This window comes from Cnephaeus nilssonii (assembly GCF_951640355.1).
Source record: "Cnephaeus nilssonii genome assembly, chromosome: 19".
NCBI classification, from domain to species: domain Eukaryota; kingdom Metazoa; phylum Chordata; class Mammalia; order Chiroptera; family Vespertilionidae; genus Cnephaeus; species Cnephaeus nilssonii.
Window position 1 is genome coordinate 35,435,366 of NC_137090.1, and position 27,991 is coordinate 35,463,356.

Consider the following 27,991-nt stretch of genomic DNA (forward strand, 5'->3'; position numbering starts at 1 on the left):
CTATTAAAATATATAGATTTAACAGTGATTAAATAGATGATTCAGGTAATACACACAAAAAACACAAGAAAAACAGTGCAATGCTAATATTGATGCTGTATGGTAATAACATACTCAGCACTAATTGTAAGAATTTAAATTTCTCTCTTTTTGGAGGGTAATCTGGCAAAACCCAGACAGAGGTATTTAAAGAAAAACAGAGTTTTATCAAGACATAAGGATTCAGATCTTGAGTAACTGCATTTCCATCTGCTGCATTCCAGCCCAATGGACAGGACAAGACACCATAATTAACATCAGAATAAAAGCCAAAGTCCTTAAAAATGGCCTGCAAAAGGCCTATGCAATAATCATTCCCCACTCCTGCTGCCCCCTATTCCTTAAATGTATGTGCCAAGCATGTTCCCACTCCAGGGGCTGTGTGTTTACTCTCTAGCCTTGATTCCCAAACTTTACAACACATTAGACTTGCCTGCAAATCATTTTTTTTAAATATGTTTATTGATTTTGAGAGAGAGAGAGGAAGGGAGAGGAAGAGAGAAACATTGATGCAACAGCAAAACATTCACAAGCTGCCTTCTGCACACCCCCTACTGAAGATCAAGCCCGCAACCTGTGCATGTGCCTTGACTGGGAATCAAACCGGCAATCTTTTGGTGCATGGGACGTCACTCAACCGAGTCACACTGGCCAGGGTAGCCTGCAATTTTTTTATTTATTTCTTGACCTGCAAATCTTTTAAAAATACATATGCCTGACTTCCATCCCCAGACATTCTAATTAAATTGGCATGGGAGCAGGACCTGGGCATCAGGATTGTTAAAAAGCTCCCAGGGATTGTACCATGCAGCAAAGTATGAGAACTACTTCTCTAGTTTATCCTGTTTTTATAACACTTATCACCAATTTTTACACTCATGTGTGTGCGCATACATATGCACAACATGAGAGCAAGAACTCGGTGTATTTTGTTCACCACAGTGAGCTCATAGAAGTGAACAAATAGCCTTTCTAGTCTGGTCTTCAGCTACTCCTCCTGCATCCACCCTTGCTGATACAACCTACCCTTCAGCAACAAAAAAATTATTCGTGTTACCCTAAATTCACCACTGCTATGCCAAATCTCCATCTAGTGCCTTCTCGTGCACTCCTATCTATATCTAATAAAGCCCTACTTTCCTTGCTTAAACCGCTCCCAATCCTCTACCTCCAGGCTGAACCTGACATCTTATCCTCAAGGCTCAGAAAATATTTCATATACCTCTGTAATAGTGGGTATCATAGCACATCTTAATTACACATATACATGTCTGTCTTTTGACCAGCTCTGTCCATTGCACTTTTTCATGATGATGGAAATGTACTTTATCTTCACTGACCAATACAGTAGTCACTAGCCACATGTGGATAATGAGTATTTGAAAGGTGGTTAGTGTATTTCATTTTAATCAATTTAAATAGACACACAGAGCTAGTGGCTACCATATTGGTCAGTACAGCTCTAGACTGGGATGTTCTTTAGTGAATTATCAATTCTGACATCACAGGGCAGGACATAATTATGAAAAGGAGACAGATGAGTGGATGCAGAGATGGATGAATATGAGAAACTTGGCTCCAAAGATTATAATATCCACACTTTTACAATTCCTGGCTTGCCATATGTTAAGAACAAAAAGACACACCCAAAGGCTCAGCCAATGGGAACAAAGGACTTGAAAAACCTATCCAGTATTCTGCACTTCTGTCCAGCTATATAATCTACACAGTGTGGGCAGTGTAGCCTAAAACCTGATTTTAACTATAGGACTACACTTTTCAGAAGCTTGCGGGCAGCCCCCAACTAAGAACAGTTGAATTTATAGAGCTGGCTCTGTGCTCTAGGAGTTAAAAAGTTCCCCAAGCTATTCAGACACAATTTAGATGTTAAGAGCTCAAGTTTTTCCAGCTGAACAAAATAAGTGTGTCATACTCAACCACCTTAATAATAGTCAAAACTTCTAAAGCAACGTACACGTGTAAGGCACTATTCTAAGCACGTTATGTCTATTAACTCATTTAACAACAATCCTGTGAGGTAAGGACTACTATTATTTCTAATATTATTTATTGACTAGGGGCCAGGAGCACGAAATTCGTGCACAGGGGAGGGGTCCCTCAGCCCAGCCTGCCCCCTCTCACATACTGGGAGCCCTCAGGGGATGTCCTACTGATGGCTTAGGCCCACTCCCCATTGGGAGCGGACCTAAGCCGCAGTCTGGCCTCCCTTTGCAGGAGGTGACCGGGCTGATCAGGGGAAGGTGCCAGCCCCATCACCCCGCTGCTGCAGCCACTGCCAGTCACCGCAGCCACCAAGGTATTTTCATCAACATGTACTCCAGTCCCTTCACCATAAAAAAATGACAACTTTCTTTAGGCATTTTCAAGATGTGTTTTTCATAGGATATAACATTTCTTTCTTTATTTTTCTTTTTATCCTCACCTGAGGATATGTTTCCATTGATTTTTTTCCCCTTCCCTCTGATCCTAGGCTCGGCCCCTGCCCCCCCACCTCTGATTGCCAGCTCGGGCTGCCCAGGCTTTAGGCTTGGGCAGGCCCCCCGCGGCCCCTCCCATCGCAGGCTTGGCCCTTTCCCAAGCCTAAAGCCTCCGCCCCTCCGATGGCCAGCTTGGAGTGACCTGGGTGCTGAGGAGGTTCCCAGGACCCAGGTATGTATGCAAATTAACCGTCGTCTCTGTTGGGTTAATTTGCATACTCACTCTGATTGGCTGTGGGCATAGCGGAGGTACAGTCAATTTACATGTTTCTCTATTATTAGGTAAGATTTTAGAGAGCAAGTAAGGGAAGGAAGAAGAAAGGGAGGAGGGTGAACTCCGATTTGTTGTTCCACTTATTTATGCATTCACTGGTTGATTCTTGTATGTGCCCTGATCAGGGACTAAACCTGCAACTTTGGCATATTGAGATGACACTCTAACCAACTGAGCCACTCGGCCACAGCCAAGACTACTATTATTTCTATTTTATAGATGAGAAAACTGAGCAGAGAGAGGTTAAGTGACTTGCTCAAGGTCAACCCAGGCAGTCTGGCACCAAAGTCTGGGCTCTTAATCTTTTTCACCTTTACAAAAAGGCAACCTTTTTGGCACAACCAAAAAAGATACTGAAGATGTTTATAAAGGCCAAAAGCTAAAGCAACCCCAAGTAATAACCCACCAATGATTCACTGAGACCACTAGGCCAAACCAATTGAGAAGTCTTGTAGATTAAAAGCAAGTAGATACATCCAGTCCAGATCATATCATGCAAGTCAATGAAAGCACACTTAACTGCACCCCAGGATAATGCTAGCCAGAAGTAAGAAAAAAGAAAAGTGAACAAAAGTTTCTTTTCCCACCCTAGCTGGTTTGGCTCAGTGGATAGAGTGTTGGCCTGCGGACTAAAGGGTCTCGGGTTCGATTCTGGTCAAGGGCACATGCGTGGGTTGCAGGCTTGATCCCCAGTGGGGACATGCAGGAAGTAGCCAATCAATGATTCTCTCTCATCATTGATGTTTCTCTCTCTCTCTCCCTCTCCCTCTCTCTTCCTCTCTAAAATCAATAAAATATATATTTTTTTAAAGTTTCTTTTCCCTATCAGTAAAATAGTTAAAAAAAAAATCCCTAACATTTTTCTCAATAAATCCACAATCTGCCTGATTAATAATATGGAAACAGTTCTTCAAGAGTCAAAGAATGTGTGTGCCTTCAATCAAAAATATCTGAAAACGTACCTTCCTTCCTACCCACCTACTACAATACAGGAAAACCCCTGACTCTCAGGAAAGGGAGGGGTAAGAACTAATCTAAGAACCCAAAGGAAGAACAAAGCTTCAGTTTAAGAAAGATGTGGTCACAAAGAAGGTTTCACAAACCACTCTGCTGTGGGCACCAAAAAGCAAATAACCAGTACAGGGAGCTCTGGCAACCTTGTATAAGATTCAGATTTAAGCAAGGCACCAAATAAGGGAAGGATTCTGGCGCATCAACTCCTAGAAAAGTGTTTCAAGTTAAAAATGGTTATTCAGGTTTGGATGTGAACTTCTGTATCTGTTCTTTATCAACAGAGGCACCTCTACTTCACTGGCAGCTAGCAGCAGAAAGCAAAGAAAACTGCTAGAATACACATAGACAGCTGACCTGGTACAGCCTGGCATTTACCTGGACACCGAAGACAAGGCTATAAATGGCAATGCAGAACTTGTGGGATTCCACATCCCAACGGGATCCAAGCATCTCCAGGTACAGGCAGGCCATGATGTCATTTTCCCCCAACAGCCAGTTCAACGTTAAGGCTGAAAACCATGGCACTTTTGGTGAGAGTCAGTTTCACTGTGACTGGAGCTTCCATCTAGTTTTTTATCAGTCATATCTTTTCTATGCTGGTTCCCAGACCCAAAATACCTAGTTCAAAAGACACAGTAAACAACTTCAAATCTCTTTGATTCAATTCTCCTTTTCATTCTCCTTATCCTTATCCTCTCTCAACAATGAAAGTTAATCTTAGGCATACCAGAAAGCAGGAAAACGGTGCTCCATCCCTGCCACTATTACAATTAAATATATTTTAAAAATTTTGACTTTAGAATTAAAAGGAAGAACAGAAGTGACACAAATAAAAAACCAATCACATGTTTGTGACAATTTATCAACCTGTATGGCTGATATTATACACTTTTCTGTGTGTATATTATACTGTAATTAAGGTGGGGTATTTTTTGTTAATTACCACAACCTTTTCTACTGTTCCACAAAAAGTCTTTATTCTATAACCAATACCCTTTGGCCCATATGCCCTAACCCCTACCAAGATTCTAACTCTCATGTGGTAGAAATGAAGGTGACTGTGCTAAAAGTTTGGGGCTCCACCTAGGTGCTGAAAACAATGCTAATATTAAATACCAGATCTGTTGATAGTATAGACTGTATTCCTATTTTACAGATGTAGAAAGAAGGAAAGAGATTTAGAAAAGTATGCATGGGGAGAGGGGAAAAAAGGAATATAGTAATCCAGAATATTATTGTCCCTTGTGACTCCCAGTCTGCCGTAGTCTCAAGGGACAACATCTCAGGGCATTTATAGTGCCTTATTCAACCTTTTCATGTATGTCAATTCAAAGTATTTAAAAAGCCATATTGTTTTACAGATCTGTCCAGAAATCTAAAAGAAAATATGCCAAAGAAATTTCTCAGAGAGAATGTCAACTGACTTACACATAGTTTGCTTTACAAATTAGGACCTAGCATCTCAAAGATTTGTAGCACAAGTCAGCTCAAAATCTCATTAGACAGAATAAGGTTTTACAGCTTTACCAAGAAAATAACGACCCTGAAAAATGCAAATCCATAGAGGGTATGATCCCAACTCCTCTTTCCCATATGCTTCAGTAACTGTAATCCTACTGTGCATGTGAAAGGCAAGAATAGGACTTATTGCCAATGGTTACAACACAAAGCATAACTTATTCCTAAGCCAAGCTGGGCTTGGCTCAGAAAGCTTCCCAGAATGATGGAAGGCATGACTTTAGGATGACTCAACCTTTGCTAATGCATAAAATAAAGCAGAGAAGGACTATTTGAAGGATATACTTCTAGGCTTGGGCCAAATCAAAAGCCCAGAAGTATCAACTTTGTGATAAATCTTCAGTTCCAGCTGAATAATTAGACAGCATCAATATGGACATCTGTACTATGGCCTAAGATAGTCTAATGATAGACTCTTGGCTAGGAATCTCAGAAGCAATCACTTGCAGTTTCTAACCACACCATTGTTTTTATCCATGTTGTTCCTTCTGCCAGAAAGTGTGCTACCCGTGACCTAAAGAATTTTTTCATCCTTCAAAACTAAGGATAGATCACCTTTCTAGGTAGCCTTTCTTATTCATCTGTATTACCTCTGTACAATGTATATTATTTCTATTATTACACTTGTAACATTTATTGCAAGTATTTATTTCCATATTCCATTTTTCCTACTAGACTATGAGTTGTGAGTACCTTGAGGGAAGGGCCAATATCATTTTATGTGCAGTGACTAGAATGATTAACATATAAAGGTACTGCCCTGACTCATTTGGCTCAGTGGATAGAGCGTCGGCCTGCGGACTCAAGGGTCCCAGGTTCAATTTCGGTCAAGGGCATGTACCTTGGTTGCAGGCACATCCTCAATAGGGGGTATACAGGAGGCAGCTGATCAATGTTTCTCTCTCATCAATGTTTCTAACTCTCTATCCCTCTCCCTTCCTCTCTGAAAAAAATCAATAAAATATATTTTTTAAAAAACATATAAAGGTACTCACTAAATATTTATGGAAGTGACCCAAATGGGGACAGGGAAAAGCTTGATCCCCTCAGAGATGACTAGCTGCCCTGAGAAAGAGGTTTTACAACTAAACAAGCAAGAGGGGAAAAAATGACCATATAAAACTATGAAACCACTTAGTTAAAGCAACAAAGTTATATACAAGATAAAATAAATTAAAAATGAGAAAGAGGAGCCAAAGAGAAAGAAATTAGAGGTCATTATTAGTAGGGACACTACATAAAACGCATGCCAGAAAGTCCTTCACACTTATTAAAGGAAGTTACAAGTTCAGCTCTAACCCCTGGAACAATTAAAATAGAGAATTATTCTATATAACAAATTCACAAATGTACACAAGGTTAAAAAAAAACAACAATAAAAAAAACAACACAGCACAGCACAACTATCTCTGATACTAAAAACAGAAATTTCTCCTAAGAGTTTCCACAAAGAAGATACCAAGCAATGCAAATAGCAATGATTCCCTAGGTCTCTTTATTGTTATTTGTCTTAATATAGGCTGATGACCTTATACCAAAGTACAATTCAGTCAAAGCAATACTACTAGAAACCAATATGTCACCTGGGTAAACAGTTCTCTAATGGTTTTAGGCACAGATGGCATGAGAAGAACAATAATAGGAGAGATGCCCAGTGATTCCCATGCTCAATAAATTTTTGGATCAGTGGATAGATGGAAGACAAACAACTGGAAAAATCACTGAAGCTCTTAAAAATAAAAATGTGTAGTAAATACATTTTATGGAAAGTCAAGCATCAAAACTCAAAAGGAGTCTTAATAGTATTTTAAGCTCCTTCTGGTCTAGAGAGTCTATATACTAATACTTGGGAAAATAAAACTAAGCAGTAACTTCAATATTAAATATTTATGAGTAAAGTGAAAGGCTTCCAAGAGGAGAAAAACCCGGAGTTTTCCCCTGGAGCCAAACAAACAGTCTGCCGACTGGGGAAAGATCACAAGCCAAGAAAACGACTATTTCACATTCTCTATCTTAGCCCAAACACTGAATCCAAGACAGTGAAATAGAGTAGACAGATGCAATTGTGGAACCTGTAAGAGTAGAGAGGGAATGCAGAATGAAAGAACTACAAATATGTCTCCCCCAAGAGTATGGGCAGAAACAAAAACCAGTATAGGAAATTGGTGAGAAAGGCAACACGGGGAAAACAAAGGTCAATGCAGTCTCGTACCCCACACAACAGGCAGTATGTTACTATATAAAATGAGCTGCTCCCACAGACACATCACCTCACTACTCTACTCCTTCCCATGGCAGTTGCAGATTGAACAAGGATCCAGTGTAAGGGTCTCATTCATATTTGGAAGGCTCTTCACAGAGTAGGAGCTGGATCCTAAGGGACGATTTACAGTACACCCTCACATATACTCCAGTTGGCTAGAACTCAGCAGCTGATTGCTCCCTTGTCTAACTTGGTAAAGAGCCAAAGGAGGACTTTTTTTCAGTCAACTCTCCCAGGCTGGAAAATTCTCTAACCCCAGAGTTCTGGCTTAAGTCTGGATATCAGGTTATTCACGACATGCCAAAACTACGTCTTTACATTGGCTTTGAACAAGTCTCTCAAGTACACAATACAGATTCCCACAGATCTCAAAATCATCTGGTCATTAAGGCCAAAGATGGCCATTTGTCCTCACATACTAGTAGAGAGGTCATGCTTTTCAAAGCATGGGCAACATCAAAACAAACCTTTCATCAATCTCAACAATTCTTAAAATGAGGGAACAAGCAACAAATATACTCATTAAATGGCCCCCTTAAGACCTTTTTATTCTAGACCCTACTGAAAACTCTCTCTATTCCTCTAGCAACTCGAATACTCTATGATTGATCCCTATGTCATGAAGAGCTGAATCCCAAGTCTGTTTCTCTCATCGAGGAAGAAGGAAACCTTAACAAGGTGTTGTTGTTTTTTATCTCATCAAGCTCCACACTTGGTAGTTCTCAACCAGAATCGTACTGCCCCTCCCAGGAAGTGCTTGGAAATGTGTGTGTGCCACTACTGGCACCTAGTGGGCGGGGCCAGGAATGCTAAACATCCTGAGGTGACAGGTCCACAAAATGAAGAACTGTCCCCCCAAAAGGCAGTTATTCCCTCATTAACAATTAATGTCCTAAATGATCTCCACATTAACTGTCTTCACCCTTCCCAGCTTCTAGAGCAGTAGTGGGTAAACTTTTTCTGTAAAGGGTCAGACAGTAAATAGTGCAGACCTTGTGGGCCACAGACATCTGTTATATGTCCTTTTTAAACATCCCCTTATGTAAGAATGTAATAAACCAATCTTAGGTTGCAGGTCACTGGCAGATTTTATCTACATCTATTCTAGAGCATTACCTGACTCAGTACAGCCTGTTTATATTGAGATGTTTATTAAAATATGATAGAGTGTGTTATATACAACTCTAATAATGTATATACTAGAATTGTAAAGACCACAATAAGAGCTTCAGAACTTAGTCTTAAAAGATAAGAATTGGGACATACATTTGACTTTTAGTCAATTAAATGGTTCTCTCATCTCCTCTTTTCCTTGCCTATGCATGTCAGTCACAACTTTCCTTCTGAATTTTCATTTTCAAACATGTTACGGGAAAGAACACAAGCAGTCTGACCCTCTCCCTGAAAGATATATATTACTTCCTATTCACCTTGCGTGCCACTCAAAAAGTCTCTTTAAAATTCTACTGTTAACATTTTTTAAAATGTCTAAACCAAACCAAAGCCTGGAAACTCTGACTGGTATCTGGGTCCTGACTTTCCGGATGGTAACTAAAGGTCACGTGGGGTGGAAAGTGGCCTGTGGGTAACACAGAATACACACATGCACGCGAACAGGATATGTTGGTAATCTGGTTTCCTGAGACCTGGTGAGTTGTGAGAGTTCTCAGCAACACCCTTGGGGAAGATGAAAAACCTTAAGCTGGGAAATACTGGACTTTTAAAAAGTGTCTATTCTTGGAATTTCTAGGTAAAGCAGAATGTGCATATATACCTCTTCTTTCTCTACATTTTACTTGTCTAAAACTACAAACAAAACAAACACAAAAAATAAATGAGTACTTGACGAGGTTTCTTCAGTGTGGAAGCTGGTGTTTGCAGCATGGCTTATGTCACGTCTCAAGCCCAGAAAGACAGAGAGTGTGGTTTTGGTGTTTAACCAGCCTCAACTGCACCCTGGCACTGTTTCTTCCCTCAGAGAACTTCGCTCTGTCAGAGGAAAGAAACCAACCTCACATCTTGAAACAAAACGGCTAGGATAAAAATAAAGCCCTGAAGTGGTTTGATGACCGAGGTCATGTAGGGTGTTAAGGGTTTGTAGGTAGGGCCAATGTACTTTGAGAAGTTCCACTCACTGCCAACCACAAAGACACCAGCCCAAGAGTCCAGCAGTGATCCAGGCAAGTAGCCCCAGTCCTTGCCTGTTGGGGACTGCTCCTCACAGCACACTTCACATTATCAATAGCTGAAAAACCCAGTCCTGGTCCTGACTTTCTTTAAGAGTAACCTCACCAAGCTGTTTCTTTTATTTTTTTAAAATCTATTTTTATTGATTTCAGAGAGGAAGGAAGAGGGAGAGATAGAAACACCAATGATGAGAAAGAATCATTGATTGGGCTGCCTCCTGCATGCCGCTCCACACTGTGGATCGAGCCCACAACCCAGGCATGTGCCCTGACTGGAAATCGAACCATGACCTCCTGATTCATAGGTCGATGCTCAACCACTGAGCCATGCCAATCAGGCACTAAACTGTTTCTTACAGCCTAAGAAAAACAGCCAATCTGTAGCCTCTTCCTATAGACAGAGGCTTTTATGAACTCCTGTCATCCCATGTTGCCAAATCTCAAGTCACAGAATACTTCTAATAGCTTCTAGGGTAGAAGGGTATGACACAAGGTACATACTGCAGACTATTTTATAAAAATAAAGGGCTATATATGTAACATGAAGTTAATATAATCCCCACAGCAACCCTAAAAATCATGGTGGAATCTTTATATGCATGAGGTTAAAAAATTAAGCTAACTTTCTCTGCTATTATAATTATGAGGCAATGAAATCATCACAGATAAAACATTTACCTACCAGCATAGACACTCAATTCTTCTCCATCACTGTAGATTAAATCAATGCTTACATTACCCAGAGAAAAATCAGCCCAAAAGCTTTTTTGAGCTTTAGTTCTGGAATTGTAAACCTAAAGGTTCACAACCCTAAGAATTAGAATTCACTCCACTAAAAGGCAAGTCATCCTGCCTAAAGAAGCAGGTGTTGTAAAACCATGCTTTGACCTATAGTTGTTTTCACAGGACAGGGGGTAGGGGAGAATGAGAGGAAGGTGGACGCATTAGACAAGCAGAACCCACATATCACAGCTTTCTTTTCAGCTCAGTAGTGGTGGTGGCAGCAGCAGCAGCAGCTCAGGTACACAAACTATGCAAGGGTCATTGAAAGCAAGACAAATGATGGGTCTGAAGAAAATGCCACATGCATAACACACTTTTTAAAAAAGTCTTTAAGCAAGTACAAGCTGAGCATATGAGAACTCTATGCCATAAGCCACCTAACATGGATTTCCCATAGTAAAACTGCACTCCTTTGTTGGCCAATGTTTACTTTGCTGGACTCTTGATTAAATGCAAGAGAGAGAGAGAGAGAGAGAGAGAGAGAGAGAGAGAGAGACACTGACTCATACGCTATCTAGTCTCATAGAGCCATGTATTCAGAGTCAGAAAGAAAATCATCATTCTCAATTTATAGTAGAGCCTTGAAGAATAAAATCACCATGGAAACAGGGACACAAGAGATTTAGGCCAGGGCAGCATGCAAAATTTCAGGCAGAAACTATGAATCCCAAATCCAGGGAAACAAGGTTCTCACTCTGCCAAAGATTTCAGGTAACTATTAAAAAGCCTGGGGCTAAGGAAAACTGTATGAGACAAGATAAGTTTAATTCTGACCGATTGGTTTGGTGGGTGGCACTCAGACTTTACCAGAACACAGCCTAAAGTTCTTCAATTCAATGGCTTAAGCAGTATAACTTCTCCCTTTTCACCAAGCTAGGATGTTGAGGGGGGTGGAAATCTGTCCCCAAGCTCTGTGTAAAAGCCTCAAATCCCAGAGGTACAAATTTCATTAGGAAACAGGAGTGATACCTTCAGATGCTTTACACTCACTACTGGACAGTAGACAAAGAGGGAGCCAGCCTGGTAGCAGGACATAATGACGACATACTGACAACTAGTTTCTGGGTCAACACCAATGAAAATGTCACAGGAAACCCATCAAAACACCTATGGCCCAATAGTTAAGACACTTTCCTGTGCCCAAAGTCAGGCCTGTTTGCTGGAACTGCCAACCTTAAATAGAATCTCTGAGAACTTAAATAGGTAGCTCTTAAAAATCTGAACTGCGCCCTAGCCGATTGGCTCAATGGATAGAGCATCGGCCTGCAGACTGAAGGGTCCCAGGTTTGATTCTGGTCAAGGGTACATGCCTGGGTTGCAGGCTCAATCCCCAGTAAGGCGTGCAGGAGGCAGCCAATCAATGATTCTCATCATTGATGTTTTTCTCGCCCTCTCCCTTCCTTTCTGAAATCAATAAAAATACTTTTTAAAAAACAAACAAACAAACAAACAAAAACTAAACTGCAATAAGCCATTTTGGTGGCACTCTTAAAGCATGGATCACAAGATCAAATGCCTACATAGGTGATGTTAAATGAGCAATGTGCGAGTACAGGAGTTTTGGGGGCTAGTGATAAACTAAAGAACATAAGGCCCTTTAAAAGGGGGTAGCTGCTATTCAACTCTGGCAAACCATTGCCAGATCTTGATTATTTTGTGATTAGCTACCAACTGACTGAAATTTTAACAGAAAACAAACAAAAATCCACTATTTGTACCACCTGAACCAAATGATTAGTCTTAGTATCACTAAAAGATAATCAGAAGCCTATTAATGCAGTGCAAAATAAAGCACACAGCACCACCTACGAAGTACTCTTGCCAAAAAGGCTGAACCTGGTCTAACCAAGTTTCTAGAGCTAATCCTCACTTACAGGAATATGGGGGAGAGGGACACCACAGGGAGACAGACAAATCCAGAATGTAAGAATTCTACAGGACAACAAACCTGCTTTTTTAACAATCTTATGACATGAAGAAAATTATTAAAAGAGATGCCAAAATTATTCTTGATTAAAAGAGACTTTGGCCCTGGCTGGTGTGGCTCAATTGGTTGAACGTTGCTCCATGCATGAGGGGGTCAAATGTTGGATTCCTGCTCTGAGCACATACCTGGGTTTCAGGCTCGATCCCCAGTGAGCGGTGTGCAGGAGGCAGCAGATCAATGTTTCTCTTTCACATAAGTGCTTCTCTCTCTCTCTCTCTCTCTCTCTCTCTCTCTCTCTCTCTCTCTCGCTTTCCACCCCCTTCCTCTCCCTCTAAAATCAATAAAAAGATATTTTAAAAATTTTAAGAGATTTAGGAGACAAAACAATCAAACATAGCATGTAAATCTTGATTTGAACAAAGCCAACTATTAGAAGACATTTGTTAGATAGTCTGGGAAATGAACATATAGATCAGATACTGAATGATGCCAAGAACAGGCATGGTAATGGCAATGTGGTAAGAAAAAGTTCATTAATGTTTAAAAGGTGTCTATGTAAATGTAATATGTAGGGATGCAGTGAAATGATGTGATATCACTTTAAAATACTTCCATGGAGGTGGAGAGAAGGGAAAGTTGAAACAAATGTGGAAAAATCTTGATAACTGTTGAATGAGTGGAGGTATATGAAGGCTCATTATATTATTTTCTCGTATGTGTTTAAATTTTTTCATTATTAAATAAAACTCTTACAGTCAAAAAATAGGTCTGAATTTAGAAAGTGGGCTATCAGTTTGTGAATTACATACACATTCATTTTCATTGTTCACTTTGGTCAGAGACAGTAAAAAATGCAAAAATAAGCTTAATAGCTTAAAAGATCATTATAACAAAAATATAAGTATGTAAATAACAATTACCACCATCCTATATAATAAAGAGGTAATATGCAAATTGACCATCACTCCAACACACAAGATGGCCGCCACAAGATGGCCGGCAGGGGAGGGCACTTGTGGGCGATGAGGCCAGCAGGGGAGGGCAGTTGGGAGGGACTGGGCCTGAAAGGGAGGGTTAGTTGGGGGCAATCAGGCCTGTAGGGGAGGACAGTTAGGGGTGACTGGGCTGGCAGAGGAGGGCAGTTGGGGGCAACCAAACCTGCAAGGGAGGATAGTGGCAACCAGGCCTGCAGGGGAGGGCAGTTGGGGGCAACCAGGCCTGCAGGGGAGGGCAGCTAGGGGCAATTAGGCCAGCAGGGGAACAATTAGGCATTGATCAGGCTGGCAGGGGAGTGGTTAGGGGGTGATCAGGCTGGCAGGCAGAAGTGGTTAGGGGCAATCAGGCAGGCAGGCAGGCGAGCAGTTGGGAGCCAGCAATCCTGGATTGTGAGAGGGATGTCCCAGATTGGAGAGGGTGCAGGCTGGGCTGAGGGACACCCCTTCCCCCATGCATGAATTTCGTGCACCGGGCCTCTAGTCAATATATACTAAGTTACAATATGCCACTCATTCTTCTTTATATGCATTATCTCATTTAGTCTACCATCATCACTATTTTACATATGAGGAAACTAAAGCTCCACCAGGTTAAAGAAAACGCCCCAAAAATCACAGCTAATAACTGATAAAACTAGGACTTGAACTTAGGACTTTCCAAAGCCCAAGCTGTTAACCTCTGCACTATCCTGACTGGATAAAATTAATGAAAGCTATCAAGTTGCCAGTCTCTCAAGCAGGGGTGGAAAACATCTGGCCCACGGGCCATATAAGACCGGAGAAAACATTTGGTCTGGTCCTGCCAAAGCATTATGGGTGAGTTAATTAAATGTTTGACCAAATAAAGCAGGCTAATTTTTAAGTTGATAATTTTGTATGGCCCAAGAATGATGTTAAAATATCCAAATGGCCCTTGACACAAAAAAGGTTCCCCACTCCTGCTCTAAAGAGATACAAAGGACTTACAGGTAACTGTTCATGGAAAGATCTCTCAAGTCCAATAGTAATATTGGGGGGTGAGGGTGGGGGTTTAGGGGAAGCAAAGGTGCCCTGGCTGGGTAGTTCAGTTGGATGGAGTGTCATTTCCAATGCACCAGGATTTTCGGTTCAGGCCCTGGTCAGGGGACATACAAGAATCAGCCAGTGAATGTATAAATAAGTGGAACAACAAATCAACGTGTGTGTTTTTTTCTTCTCTCTCTCTCTCTCCAAAATCAATAAGTAAAAAATTTAAACAAAGTAAAGGTAGCCCTAGCTGGTTTGGCTCAGTGGATAGAACGTCAGCCTGTGAATTGAAGGGTCACAGGTTTGATTCTGGGCAAGGGCACATGCCCAGGTTGCAGGCTAAATCCCCAATAGGGGCATGCAGGAGGCAGCCGATCAATGATTCTCTCTCAACACTGATGTTTCTATCTCTTTTTCTCTTCCTTCCTCTCTGAAATCAATCTATATATATAAAACCCTAATATGCAAATAGACCAAACAGCAGAACAACCGAACAACCGGTTGCTGACCACCAGCTACCAGAGGGTGCCCGCGGAACATGGCGGGTGTCGGCAGCAGGTGGCAGAGCATGGAACATGATGGGCGTCGGCCGCGGCAGGATGCGTAGAGCAGGTGAGCGGGGGTGCCAGACTAAGGCGGGACGCCGGTCGTTGTCATCGGGGTGAGTCTCTGGTAGTTACTAAAAATTCTTTGCTCCCGCGTACTGTGGTCCCACCTGGCGCTCGCACCTACTGCCAGTGCCGGCCCTGCTCATACCCACTGCCAGCGCCAGAGCCGTCACTCACACCTGCTGCCAGCACCCAACGCTGGCTCCGACTGCTCGGCACCGTCAGCAGGTGCAAGCAGCGGCTGCCAGCCCAATCGCCCCTCTGGGCTTTTCCACCTCCCCTGCTCCTGAGGGCGACTGGGGCCAATAGCCGCCTCTCGCACCCACTGCCAGCGCTGGCGCTGGTTCCAATTGCTCAGCGCCGTCAGCAGGTGCAAGCGGCGGCTGCCAGCCCCAATCACCCGAGAGCTTCTCCACTTCCCCCTACTCCTGAGGGGTGATCGGGGCAGCAGTCACCGCTCACACCCTGACAGCACCAGCCCTGCTCACACCCGCTGCTGGCGCCAGCCCCAATCGCTCCACGCCATTAGCGGGTGCAAGCAGGGCCGGTGCCATCAGCGCCTGGGAGCGGCAGTGGCAGGAGTGCTGGCAGACAGGGGACCAGGGGCTGCAGCAGGAGGAGCCAGGAAGGGGCACAGAGGATGGGTCGAGACCAGCCTCTGTGCCCACCACAGCCTCACAGCCCATAGTTCCTTTCAAGGTGCACGAATTTGTGCACTGGGCCCCTAGTATTAAATAAGGTGTCTTTAAACAAACGCATACATAAAACAAGGTTGCATATTGATGAAATCTTATAACCAGAGGCTCACAGGAATCTAACCTATATTTTCCTTAGGAGCAATGGTTCAGTATTCACTAATTCAGTATCTGTGGCAACTAATAGAACATATTAAGTGCTGCAAATAACAATAATTAACTGTATACTGAAACATTCCATTTATGCAGCCACTAGAGACCCAGTGCACGAATTGGGGGGGGGGGGGGGTCCCTCAGCCTGGCCTGCGCCCTCTCGCAATCCGGGAGCCCTTGAGGGATGTAGCAGTGTGCCAAGCCACAGGTGGCCAGGGAGGAGCCCAAGCCGGGCATCACACCACTCATATTCATCCCGGCCCACTGCACCTGCCGCTGCTCAGTAGCGCTGCTGCTCTCACCAGCCGTGAGACTGGCTGAGCAGCACTCCTCCTGTGGAGTGCACTGACCACCAGGGGGTAGCTCCGGCATTGAGCATCTGCACCCTGGTGGTCAGTGCACATCATAGTGACTGGTCAACCGGTCGTTCTGGTCATAATGGTCGCTTAGGCTTTTATATATACAGATTCTTTCCACTAGACCACATGCTGGCAAATTAGGCCCACTGACCAAATGTAGCCTGCTACCTGTCTGCGTTAATAAAGGTTTACTGGAACACAGCCATACTTATTCATTTATGTATTGTCTATGGCTACTTTAGCTCCACAACAGCAGAGTTGAGTATCTGTAACAGAGACCATATGACCTGCAAAGCCTAAAATATTTACTATCTGACCTTTTTAAAGAAAAGGCTTGCTGACCCATGCACTGGACTCTTAGCTCTTAAAGGAAATACTGATGTAATATTCATTTTTATAATCCTAGCACAGAGCTGGCACAATAGGACAGGTACTCTAAACTTTAGTCTCATTAAGCACTGGACCCAGAACACAGGCTCTACTCCAAATACTCAGGGCTGACTGCATTAAATTTCAGATCGGAACAAGTTCTAAAAACAGATACTATGCAAGGATATAAAATAATGAAATGTGACAGAAGGACAAGGAATAAAAGTTAAAAACCAAGGCAAACAATATAATTTAGTAGGTGAAATAAGCTGAGAAAATTAAATAAGGAGAGGCCAAATAACAGGCAATAGGAGCTACTGAGGTACAGTCCAGTATGAACCCCAAAACACACATCTAGAGGGATGAAAGAGAAGGTTTGGCAAGAACCTGGCCAAATATACAATGACATTTCACTTGCCTAAAGACATTTCTACACATAGCACCAAGCATGTTGTAGGTACAAAAGTCACGGTTGGGAAAAATGCTAGAAATGGTAAACCAAATCATGCCAGAACACAATAAGTTTGAGAGAAACATCTATCAAAAGCTCCCATTTCCATTTGCTCATTCTTCCACAGTAGACACACACGTTACATACTATTCAAAATTTAATAGAGCAATCACGTCTGAGAAAATCCTCAGCAGTTCTAACAGAAACCCTTGCTTTTCAGTGTGAAAATTATTTCTGATGCTATAGTTTAATATCCTTAATTAACTTACTAACAGCAACAACTCATTTGCTAAGCAGTACTCTCTTCTGATTTCCAAAGGGAACTGAGGTATAGCAGAAGGCACATCCACTGAATAAGGAACACCTGGAACCCTGGTGACATTAGATTTGAGTGGCCTCGTTGGTAGTGTAAGAGTTTAAATGGGAGTCTCAATATTTAAGAGGGTACCACTTACAGTTGAGGTTGGCAGTCCCTCCCCAGGTTGCATGCTTAACCCAAACCGCATCTCAAGGCTGAAAACCAACAACCCGCAACCTTTCCTCCTGTAGGCATTCAAATTGAGAGAAATCCAAAGCCCATACTTGGCAGAGAGATAACACACTAGTTGGGCTTTACTATCATTACTAACAACCATCTAAAGCCAAACTTTCTGTTTCTTATTCAAAGATCTGAATTTTAGTAGTTTATGCTAGAAACTCTCTAGGAGTTGTCAAAGGAACAATTCCTATTAAAGCTAATCACCCAAAAAGGACAACTAAAATGAACAATGAAAAGCATATATTTAAATTACACACGAGTTAAATAAATGATATACATCTTCATAATGGAATATCATGTAGCCATATTAAGGAAATACTAAGAAAAGATATTCTTAGACAGTGCAAATATAGTCAGTATCTTCTATCCTGCTTGTTTTGAAAATGTGAATTCATGCCACTGTGATCAACATATTAGGGAACAATATGAGCATAACACAAATTTTATATTTGCTTATGTCTGATGTTGTCCATGAGAAACACTAGATAAACACAGAAAACTATACCCAACTGGCCCTGGCCAGTTTGGCCCAGTAGATAGAGCTTCGGCCTGTGGACTGAAGGGTCCCGGGTTCAATTCTGGCCAGGGGCATATGCCTGGGTTGCGGGCTCGATCCCCAGTAGGGGCGTGCAGGAGGCAGCCAATCAATGATTCTCTCTCATCATTGATGTTTCTATCTCTCTCTCCCTCTTCCTTCCTCTCTGAACAATAAAGAAATATATTTAAAAAAAAACACAAAAAAAAACTACACCCAACTGAACTAAGCTGCATAGGAATACACAAACAGCTATCGCAATTCACCACATGAACTCATGATATGAGCCACACCTTCCACATCTGGTGTTACATTTGCCCATCTAATATCAGATAACCCTCCTTCCTCCATTTCACAGTAACTCAGAAGCTGCAATCCTTCTGAAGCCCACTTCTATAGGCAAACTTCCTATCTTTTCCAAGGCAGTATTTACATTATTTCTTAACCAATAAACGTACAAAATTGTACAACTGCTTTATTAGATTCGTATCTTTTTTTTTTTAATGTCACTGAAGAAGTGCTTGAGTGTCATTTCCCTAACCCCATTTTCCTCATAAGCTCTGTGGTTTCTATTGTGTGATTTTGCATAGTGCAGTGATTTTTAGAAATGTATGTGTTACATTACAGAACTGACTATAAGTCCAATTGGTAATTTAAAAAAACAAACTATAGATTAGTATATATAGTATAATCCAATTTTATTAAAAACATATATTTCATGTGTCTACAGATATGTATGCATACTCATCAATGCTTACAAAAAGGTCTGGAAGAACCTCCTGCAAATAGTTAATAGTGCTATCTCTGAAGGCAAGAATATGAGAGACTGTCACTTTAAACTTTAAGCATATTTTTGTTTGATTTAGATACAATGAATTGGGGTTACTTCTGAAATTTTAAAAATTCCTTTTAAAAAACAAACAATATTTCCAATACTAGAAGTACTGAAAAGAGTACTTCTAAACTTCAGTCTCATTAAACACTGGACCCAGAACACAGGCTCTACTCCGTTTGATTGTATCATCCCCCGCTTAAAGTTCTCAATACTTTAATGCAAAGTTCTCAATATTTATGAAGGATCTGGCCCTCCTACCTTCTCCAGCTTCATCCCTCACTGTTCTTCCCCTCATTTATATATTCAATTAAGATTTATTTAGCCCTAACCAGTTGGGCTCAGTGGATAGAGCGTCGGCCTGAGGACTCAAGGGTCCCAGGTTCGATTCCGGTCAAGGGCATGTACCTTGGTTGCGGGCACATCCCCAGTAGGGGGTGTGCAGGAGGCAGCTGATTAATGTTTCTCTCTCATCGATGTTTCTAATTCTCTCCCTTCCTCTCTGTAAAAAATCAATAAAATATATCAAAAATATATATATATATATTTATTTAGAATCTTCCATATGCAGGCACTGGGGATAAAGCAGTGAAAATTAGACACAAACCCCACTCTCATATAACTTTGAATCTAGCAAGGGAGAGACTTTAACCAATAACAAAATGTACTTAAAATTACTTAGTAAGAAATGTGACATTAAAAAGGGGAAACAGGCAGGCTCGGGGATCAGGAAAAGCCTCCCTGGAAATGGAAGTGATATTTATGCTGAGGATTTAGGATATGTAAGAATGGGACTGATAAAAAGAGAAGAGCATTGCAGACAGAGAGAATGTGCAACAGCCAAAGGACCAAAAGAGAGCTTGGGCCCTTCAAGGAAGCAGTATGGCTGAAGAACAAAAAAAAAGGGAAGATGCCAAAACCGGTTTGGCTCAGTGGAGAGAGTGTCGGTCTGCGGACTGGAAGGTCCCAGGTTCGATTCCGGTCAAGGGCATGTACATTGGTTGCGGGCACATCCCCCGGTGGGGGGTGTGCAGGAGGCAGCTGGTCGATGTCTCTCTCTCATCGATGTTTCTAGCTCTCTGTCCCTCTCCCTTCCTCTCTGTGAAAAATCAATAAAAAATATATTTAAAAAAAAAAAAAAGGGAAGAGAGGTATAAGGTAAGGTTAGAAGCAGCAGAAGCTAAATTATGTGGGCCCATAGACTATACTAAGAATTTTGCACCTAATTCTAACAGCAAACAGATACAATTAAAGGCTTTTAAGAAGAGAAATGACATGATCAGAAATGTGCATTTGGAAGCTCATTTGGGTTATTGTCTAAAAAGAAAGGCCTAAGGAGGGCCAGGAATAAATGTGGAAATGACACTAGGAACTTCTTTCAATAGCCTGTGGATTACTAAAATGATAGCCTGGACTAGGATGGTGGGAATGAAATAGAGAAAATTAAATTAATTCAAAATTCTGTTAGTAGATACATTCAACAGCTCTTGATATTGACTGGCTGTGGGGATACAGGAAAGGAAGGGATAAAGAATGACTCAAGTCTCTAGCAACAGCACTTCTCACACCCTTGCCTCCAGCCATACTACACTACTTGCAGTTCCCTAAGCTGTCATGCCTCTTTTTTTTTTTTAATACAATTTATTTTATTTTATTATTTTTTAAACATATTTTTATTGATTTCAGAGAGGAAGGAAGAGGGAGAGAGAGACAGAAACATCAATGATAAGAGAGAATTATTGATTGGCTGCCTTCTGCACACCCCCTATTGGGGATCAAGCCTGCAACCCAGGCATGTGCCCTTGATTGGAATCGAAATCGGGACCCTTTAGTCCACAGGCTGACGCTCTATCCACTGAGCCAAATCCACTAGGGCGGTCATGCCTCTTTCAAGCCTCAGAGTGGAAATGCCCTTACATCATCCTTCAGCTGCAAAATGCTTCCTCATCCCAGCCTTCCCTAATGCCCAGATTAGGTGCTCTAATTGCGTGCTCCTGCAGCTTCTCACACTTGCCTGTATCATAGCACTTAGCACACTGCATTTTAATCATACTAGAGGCCTGGTGCACAAAATTTGTGTGGGAGGGTGGGCGGGGGGGAGGGCCCTTCAGCCTGGCCTGCGCCCTCTCGCAGTCCGGGACCCCTCAGGGGATGTCTGCCTGCCGGGGAGGAATCTCTCACCCTCTTTCAGGTTAAACCCTTCACTTGTGCTCTGAACCCTACTTCCTTCCCATCCTCTGCAAGGACCTCTCCCTGCCATCTATTTCCTTTCTTTCTTAGATCTTTAACCTATTTATCATTGTTTTCTCCTCAAGCAACTGAATCAACTCTCATCTATAGAAAAATCTTTGCCTGAACAGCGTGGCTCACTGGTTGGGTGTCAACTTATGAACCAGGAGGTCACAGTTCGATTCCTGGTTGCAGACTCAATCCCCAGTGGGTGGTTGTGCAGTAGGCAGCTGATCGATGATTCTCATCATTGATGTTTCTGTCTCTCTCCCTCTCCCTTCCTCTCTCTGGGATCGAAAAAACTTTTTTGTTTTAAAAAGATACTTCAAATATCTTTATCTCTGACCTAGACTACTCTCCTCAGCTTCAGACATCTGTTAGCCTCTAAAACTCTACTTTGATGTCCTATAGAAATTCCAACATGTCCAAAACTAAACTTAGGCTCTTTCTCCTAAAACCAACTCCACTAAAACCAACTTTATTCCCTGTCTCAGACAATGAACCATCATCCACTCAGTTTCTAAACCAGAACTTCAGGTGCTACTTTTATTTTATTTTTAAGTTTTTTAAAATTGATTTTTAGAGAGAGGGGAAGGGAGAGGGATAGAGAAATAGAAACATTGATGAGAGAGAGACATCATCCATCGGCTGTCTTCTACACACCCCCTATTGGGGATCGAGCCCACAACCCGGGCATGTGCCCTACCAGTGACCTCTTGGTTCATGGGTCAACGCTCAACCACTGAGCCACACCAACTGGGCCAGGTGCTACTTTTAACTCCCTCTTCTTCCCCAGCTTCTCATGTCATTCAGCTAATAAAGACCAGTGCTAACTTTTGGATTCTACCTCCTTAATATACCTCATATCTACTCACATCTCCCCATCTCCTGGTTCAGATCTATTTCACATGTTGGATTACTATAGCATCTTCCTACTATTCTTATTTCTAATCTTACTCTTCACCAAATTTTCACAAGTTTTCACAAGCAACCAGAGTTATATTTCTAAAATATGTATCTGACATTTTATTTCCCTACTTAAAGCATTCAATAGCTAGCTCCCTACTACCTTCAAGATAAAGGTCAAATATTTACTTCATGATCCTTCAAGATCTGGTCCCAGCTTACCCCACCACCCACTCTACTATGAATTTGATTCTCAAGGCACAATGAACTACTATGCTCTCTCTCCCTTACTTCACCAAAATCCCACACAGAATCCTAAAGCATCATAATGATGGCTCAAACCCAAAGCAGCAAAAAATTCTTATCCTATACTAAGTAAATATTCATTTAAAATAATTACTTTTACTAAATTCTATAGTACCACATAGTGGTGAGAGAGGGAAGCGCATAATAGAGATAAAGGAAGTGTGGTGACCGTGCAGTGCCTCATAGTTGTGTGTACCAGGACACCCACACTTAGTTAGCTCATCTTGCTGATTATATCACTCCAAGAACTTACATCACTGGGGCTCAGGCTGCCCAGTCCATTCTCCTGCTCAGAATCCTTCCCAGACTCAGTGCCCTGAGAGGACCGGGGATTGGATGGATGAATCCAAATCTCCAGGCGAGTAGTGTCATCTCCAACATGCCGGAAAGTAGACTTCTTTCCTTTCCGCCACTGATCAGTGTTCAGTTCCAATTCCTCGTGTTGCTTTTTTTCCATCTGTTCTGCCTATACAACATACAAACATACAAGCTCAGACTCTTCTGGGATTCAGTTAATAAAGACAAGTGCTCACCTCATCTGAGTATGTCAACCAAGAACTATAAAAAGTAAAAATTTTGCCACAGTTCCACAAGAGCACAGTTTTAAAACAGGGGGGAGGAGGGCAGAGTACCATCTGCTTTGTCACATAAAAGTTACTGATTCAATAAACTAGATGCTATGGAATATGCACATTCAAGTGCCCCAGAGAGTTCTCCTAAAGATGAGTTTGGTTCTGCATAGGGACTGACTCCCACCAGCACAGCCCCCTTGAGCACATTTTTAGTCATTCCCTTAAGAACACAGAGACACTAAGAGAAACACATTCTCCTAGGAAGGAATGATTCTGCCTGCATCCCCACTCACCTTTCGTTTGGTCTCTTCAAACAAGCTCATGAGACTCTCCTTGGCAGTCAGGATAGGGTTGCTGGCAGCTAAACTGCGCATATAGTAATACACAGCATCAAGCTTCCTCCTCTGTGGAAAGAGGCCAGAGACACTGAGTCAACCAAGTTTCTTTCTGAGTCCAGCCTAAATCAGCTGACCTAAGAAACCTTAATATCTCACCCAAGCTGTGCCCCAAGAGGAATTCCAGTAAGAAAACGAGAATGTTATCCATGGAAGAAGCCATGGCAATTACATCAGAAAGACCTCTTCTTGCACAATACCTTATATGCAGAGGTACTCTAAGAACCAAGTACTCATAAGGGGGCGGGGGGGAATAAAGAGCTCATAAAATATAAAAGTCAGTTATACTTCGTTTTTAAATAAAAAATGTTCAACTCACCTAATAATTTATTGTTTTTAAAAATTATTAATAATGGCAATATTGATTAAGCATAACCAAATATGAGGCAAGTGATCAGCACTTCATAGATATTATCTCAAAACCTAAGGATACTGCCATATATTATTATTCCCATTTTAGAAATGAGGAAATGGGAACTCTCCTCAAATACTGAAAAGAATTATCATATGACCTAGAAATTCCACTTCTGGGTATATACCTAAAAGAATTGAAAGCAGAATCTTGAATAGGTATTTATATACACTCATGTTCATAGCAGCATTATTCATAATGCCCAAAAGGTTGAAGTGTCCACTGAGAGATGAATGGATAAACAAAATGCAGTATATACATACAATTGAATATTATTTGGCCTTAAGTAGGAAGTTTTAATACAAGCTATAACATGAACGAACCTTGAAGATATAATGCTAAGTGAAATAAATCAGTCACAAAAAGAAAAATACCATATGATTCCACTTATATAAGGTTCTGAGAGTGGGCAAATTCATAGAAACAGAAAGTAGAAGAGTAGTTGCCAGTGGCTGGAAGGAGAGGAGAGTGGGGAGTAGCTGTTTCATGGGTAGAGAGTTCCAGTTTTGTAAGATGAGGAGAGTTCTGAAGATCATTTGAACAACAATGTGAGTGTACTTAATATTACTAAACGGTACACTTAAAAATGGGTTAAGGTGGCCCTGGTCGGTTGCTCAATGGTTAGAGCATCAGACCACACACCAAAAGGTCACGGGTTCCATTCCCAGACAAGTGCACATACCTAAGGTTGTAGGTTTGATCCCCGTTCCCAGTTGGGGTGCATGTGGGAGGCAACCAATCGATGTGTCTCTGTCACATCAATGTTTTCTCTGTCTTTTTCCCCCCTCTTCCTTCCCTTCTACTCTCTTTCTTAAAAACAAACAAACAAACAAAAAAAAACCTATCAAGCCATGAAAATAAACCTAAAGCCAATCTGAAAATATTATATCCTGTATGGTTCCAATTATGTGGCATTCTGGAAAAGGTAAAACTATAGAGACAGTAAAATATCAGTGATTGTCAGAGGTTCATGGGATGCAAAAGGGACAACAGGTGGAGGGTGGAGCATGGGCTATTTTCAGGGCAATGAAACTATTCTGTATGATATTATAATGGTAGATACATGTCACTACACATTTATTTGTTCAGACCCATAGAAAGTACAGCTGTTAAAGTGAACCTTAATATAAACTATGGACTTTAGCTAATAATAATGTATCAATACTGGCTCATCAATTATAACAAATATAGTACACTAATGTAAGATGTTAATAATAGGGAAAATTGAGGGGGAGGAGAAAGTTGAGAGGGTATATGGGAACTCTGTACTTTTGCTCAATTTTTCTATAAAATTAAACTGACCAAAAGAAATAAAAATAAAAGCTATTAAAGAAAAAAATATCCCCAAGTTGGGGAAGGGGGAAAGTCACAATAAGATATTACTTCACACCGCCCAGCCAGCGTGGGTCAGTGGTTGAGCGTCGACCTATGAACCTGGTGGTCATGGTTAGGTTCCTGGAGGGTGTGCAGAAGGTAGCTGATTGATGATTCTCTCTCATCACTGATGTTTCTATCTCTCTCTCTCTCCCTTCCTCTCTGAAATCAATTTTTTTAAAAAAGATATTACTTCACACCCAACAGGTTGGTCATATTCAAAAACAGAAAAGAAAAATAACAAATGTTGGCAAGATTGTAGAGAAATCAGAACCCTGGTACATTGCTGGTGAGAATGTAAAAGGGTACAGCTGTTATGAAAAACAGTTAAACACAGAATTACCATATGACCCAACAATTCCATTCCTAGGCACAGACCCAAAAAAACAGATATTCAAAGAAACACTTCACAAAAAACACTGTTCACAATAGCTAAAAGGTGGAGACAATTGAAATGACCAACTGATGAATGAATTAAAGCATTGAATGAATAAAAGTGTTATATCCATACAATGGATATTATTCATCCATAAAAATTAAGTATTGATACATGTTACAACATGGTCAAAAACTTGATGATAAATTAAAGAAGCCAGATATAAAAGGTCATATACTGTATGATTCCACTTAGATGAAACATCCAGAATAGGTAAATCCAAGGGCAGAAAGCAGACTAGTGGTTGCCAGAGGCTGGGACTTGGGAGGCATGGGGAGAAATGGATATGGGGTTTTCTTTTATGGTAATGAAAATGTTTTGGAACTAGACAGAGTTGGTGGTTGCACAATGCTGTTAATGTACTAAGTGCCTCTGGATTGACAAATAATTATTTACAAACTAGAGGCCCGGTGCATGAAATTCGTGCACGGCGGTGGGGGGTGGGGGAGGGTGTCCCTCAGCCCAGCCTGCACCCTCTCCAATCTGGGACTCCTTGAGGGATGTCCGACTGCCCTCTCACAATCCAGGACTGCTGGCTCCCAACCGCTCGCCTGCCTGCCTTCCTAATTGCCCCTAACCGCTTCTGCCTGCCAGCCTGATCACCCCCTAACCCCTCCCCTGCCAGCCTGATTGCTCCTAACTGCCCTCCCCAGCAGGCCTGGTCACCCCTAACTGCCCTCCCCTGCAGGCCTGGGTCCCCCCAACTACTCTCCCCTGAAGGCCTGGGTCCCCCCCAACTGCCCTTCCCTGAAGGCCTGGTCGCCCCCAACTTCCCTCCTTTGCCAGCCTGGTCACCCCTAACTGCCCTCCCCTGCAGGCTTGATCGCCCCCAACTACCCTCCCTTGCAGGCCTGGTCCCTCCCAACTGCCCTCCCTGCTGGCCATCTTGTGGCAGCCATCTTGTGTCCACATGGGGGCAGCCACCTTGTGTGTTGGAGTGATGGTCAATTTGCATATTACTCTTTTATTAGATAGGATACCTGTAAATTATTTTGTTATATTAATTTTACTGCAATTTTTTAAAGCCATTGAGGAAAGATTATATTTTCTAATTAACAAGAAACATAGAAATTCATTCAATAATTACAAAGAAGAAAAACTAGAAAAGGAGACAAGAAATGAGAAAGAAGGAAAAACAGAAGATGGATGAGAAAGGAGAAAAATAAAGCCACAAAGGGGTGTGAAAAAACACAGATCACAAAGAGAACAGGGCGTGCTCTCATTCTTGGGAGATGCCTGTGCCTTTCCTGTGCCCCTCTTTGTCCTGGGGGGCGGGGGGAGGTGTTACCTTTGCCTTGCCCTCTCCTAAGCTCGAGGGCCCTTCTTTTGCTTCTGTAACTTATACCCTGAACCTACACAGCCTAGCTAGCTCAGTTCTACTACCTCTGAAACTTTCTAAATAAACTTTCTCATAATTTGAGTTCTTGGCTCTGAAATCTTTCTTTGCTGGTCTCAAGAACTAAGGTCCAATTTCACCACCAGTAACACTTCCAAAGAAGTATCAATCTTCAGACCTTCCACCACTACCTAGAAATGACCTCACTCAAATGAAGACAGAGTTCCTTGGACTGTGCTCAAGCCTCCCCATAAAAGCCCCGCTGAAAGAAAAAACAAACAAACAAACAAACAAAAACAACAAAGAGAACAGGACGGAGGTAAAAAGTGAAGAGAGATTTAATCTATTCTGAAGGAAGTGTTATCAGTAAACCACATTACTTAATCAATAATTTCAATCCATAATTATTAGGTATTTCTTTGAATCTTTTGTGAAATAAAGGGGAATAAAAATTACTGACTCAAACATTATTTGGGCAATGAATTTTACAGCATTAAGAAAACTCTCCCCGCCGAGACCGGTTTGGCTCAGTGGATAGAGCGTTGGCCTGCGGACTCAAGGGTCCCAGGTTCGATTCCGGTCAAGGGCATGTACCTTGGTTGCGGGCACATCCCCAGTAGGGCTTGTGCAGGAGGCAGCTGGTCGATGTTTCTCTCTCATCGATGTTTCTGACTCTGTATCCCTCTCTCTTCCTCTCTGTAAAAAATCAATAAAATATATTTTTTTAAAAAAAGAAAAAGAAAACTCTCCCTGATAATGATCTTGTTAGCTGCTTCTTACACTTGAACCTTTGGTACCTACCATTGGTCTCCACCCTTTCTCCTTCCTTCAGCTTCCTCACTAAGAGCTCTGTCAGATCCCAAGGTTCTCTGTTAGAGCCACATTTAGAGGAGTTTGGTAAGATCCAGAGAGGTATGATTTGGCATTTACTGTGTTTCTGCTAAGGAGACTCCTTAGGTGAAAAACTAAGAGGAGTAAGGGAA

General features: G+C 41.8%; 1 protein-coding gene across 3 annotated transcripts in view; it reads right to left on the bottom strand.

Moving 5' to 3' along the window:
• The window catches only part of SMG6 (SMG6 nonsense mediated mRNA decay factor), a 221,788-nt gene that overhangs the window by 179,903 nt on the left and 13,894 nt on the right, over window positions 1–27,991 (bottom strand). For all 3 annotated transcript variants that reach the window (XM_079799253.1, XM_079799252.1, XM_079799254.1), the window contains exons 7-8: window positions 23,349–23,459; window positions 22,737–22,949 (exon numbers count right to left, since the gene is read on the bottom strand). In XM_079799253.1, coding sequence (XP_079655379.1) covers window positions 22,737–22,949; window positions 23,349–23,459 — 324 coding nt within the window. The remainder of the gene's footprint in view (window positions 1–22,736; window positions 22,950–23,348; window positions 23,460–27,991) is intronic.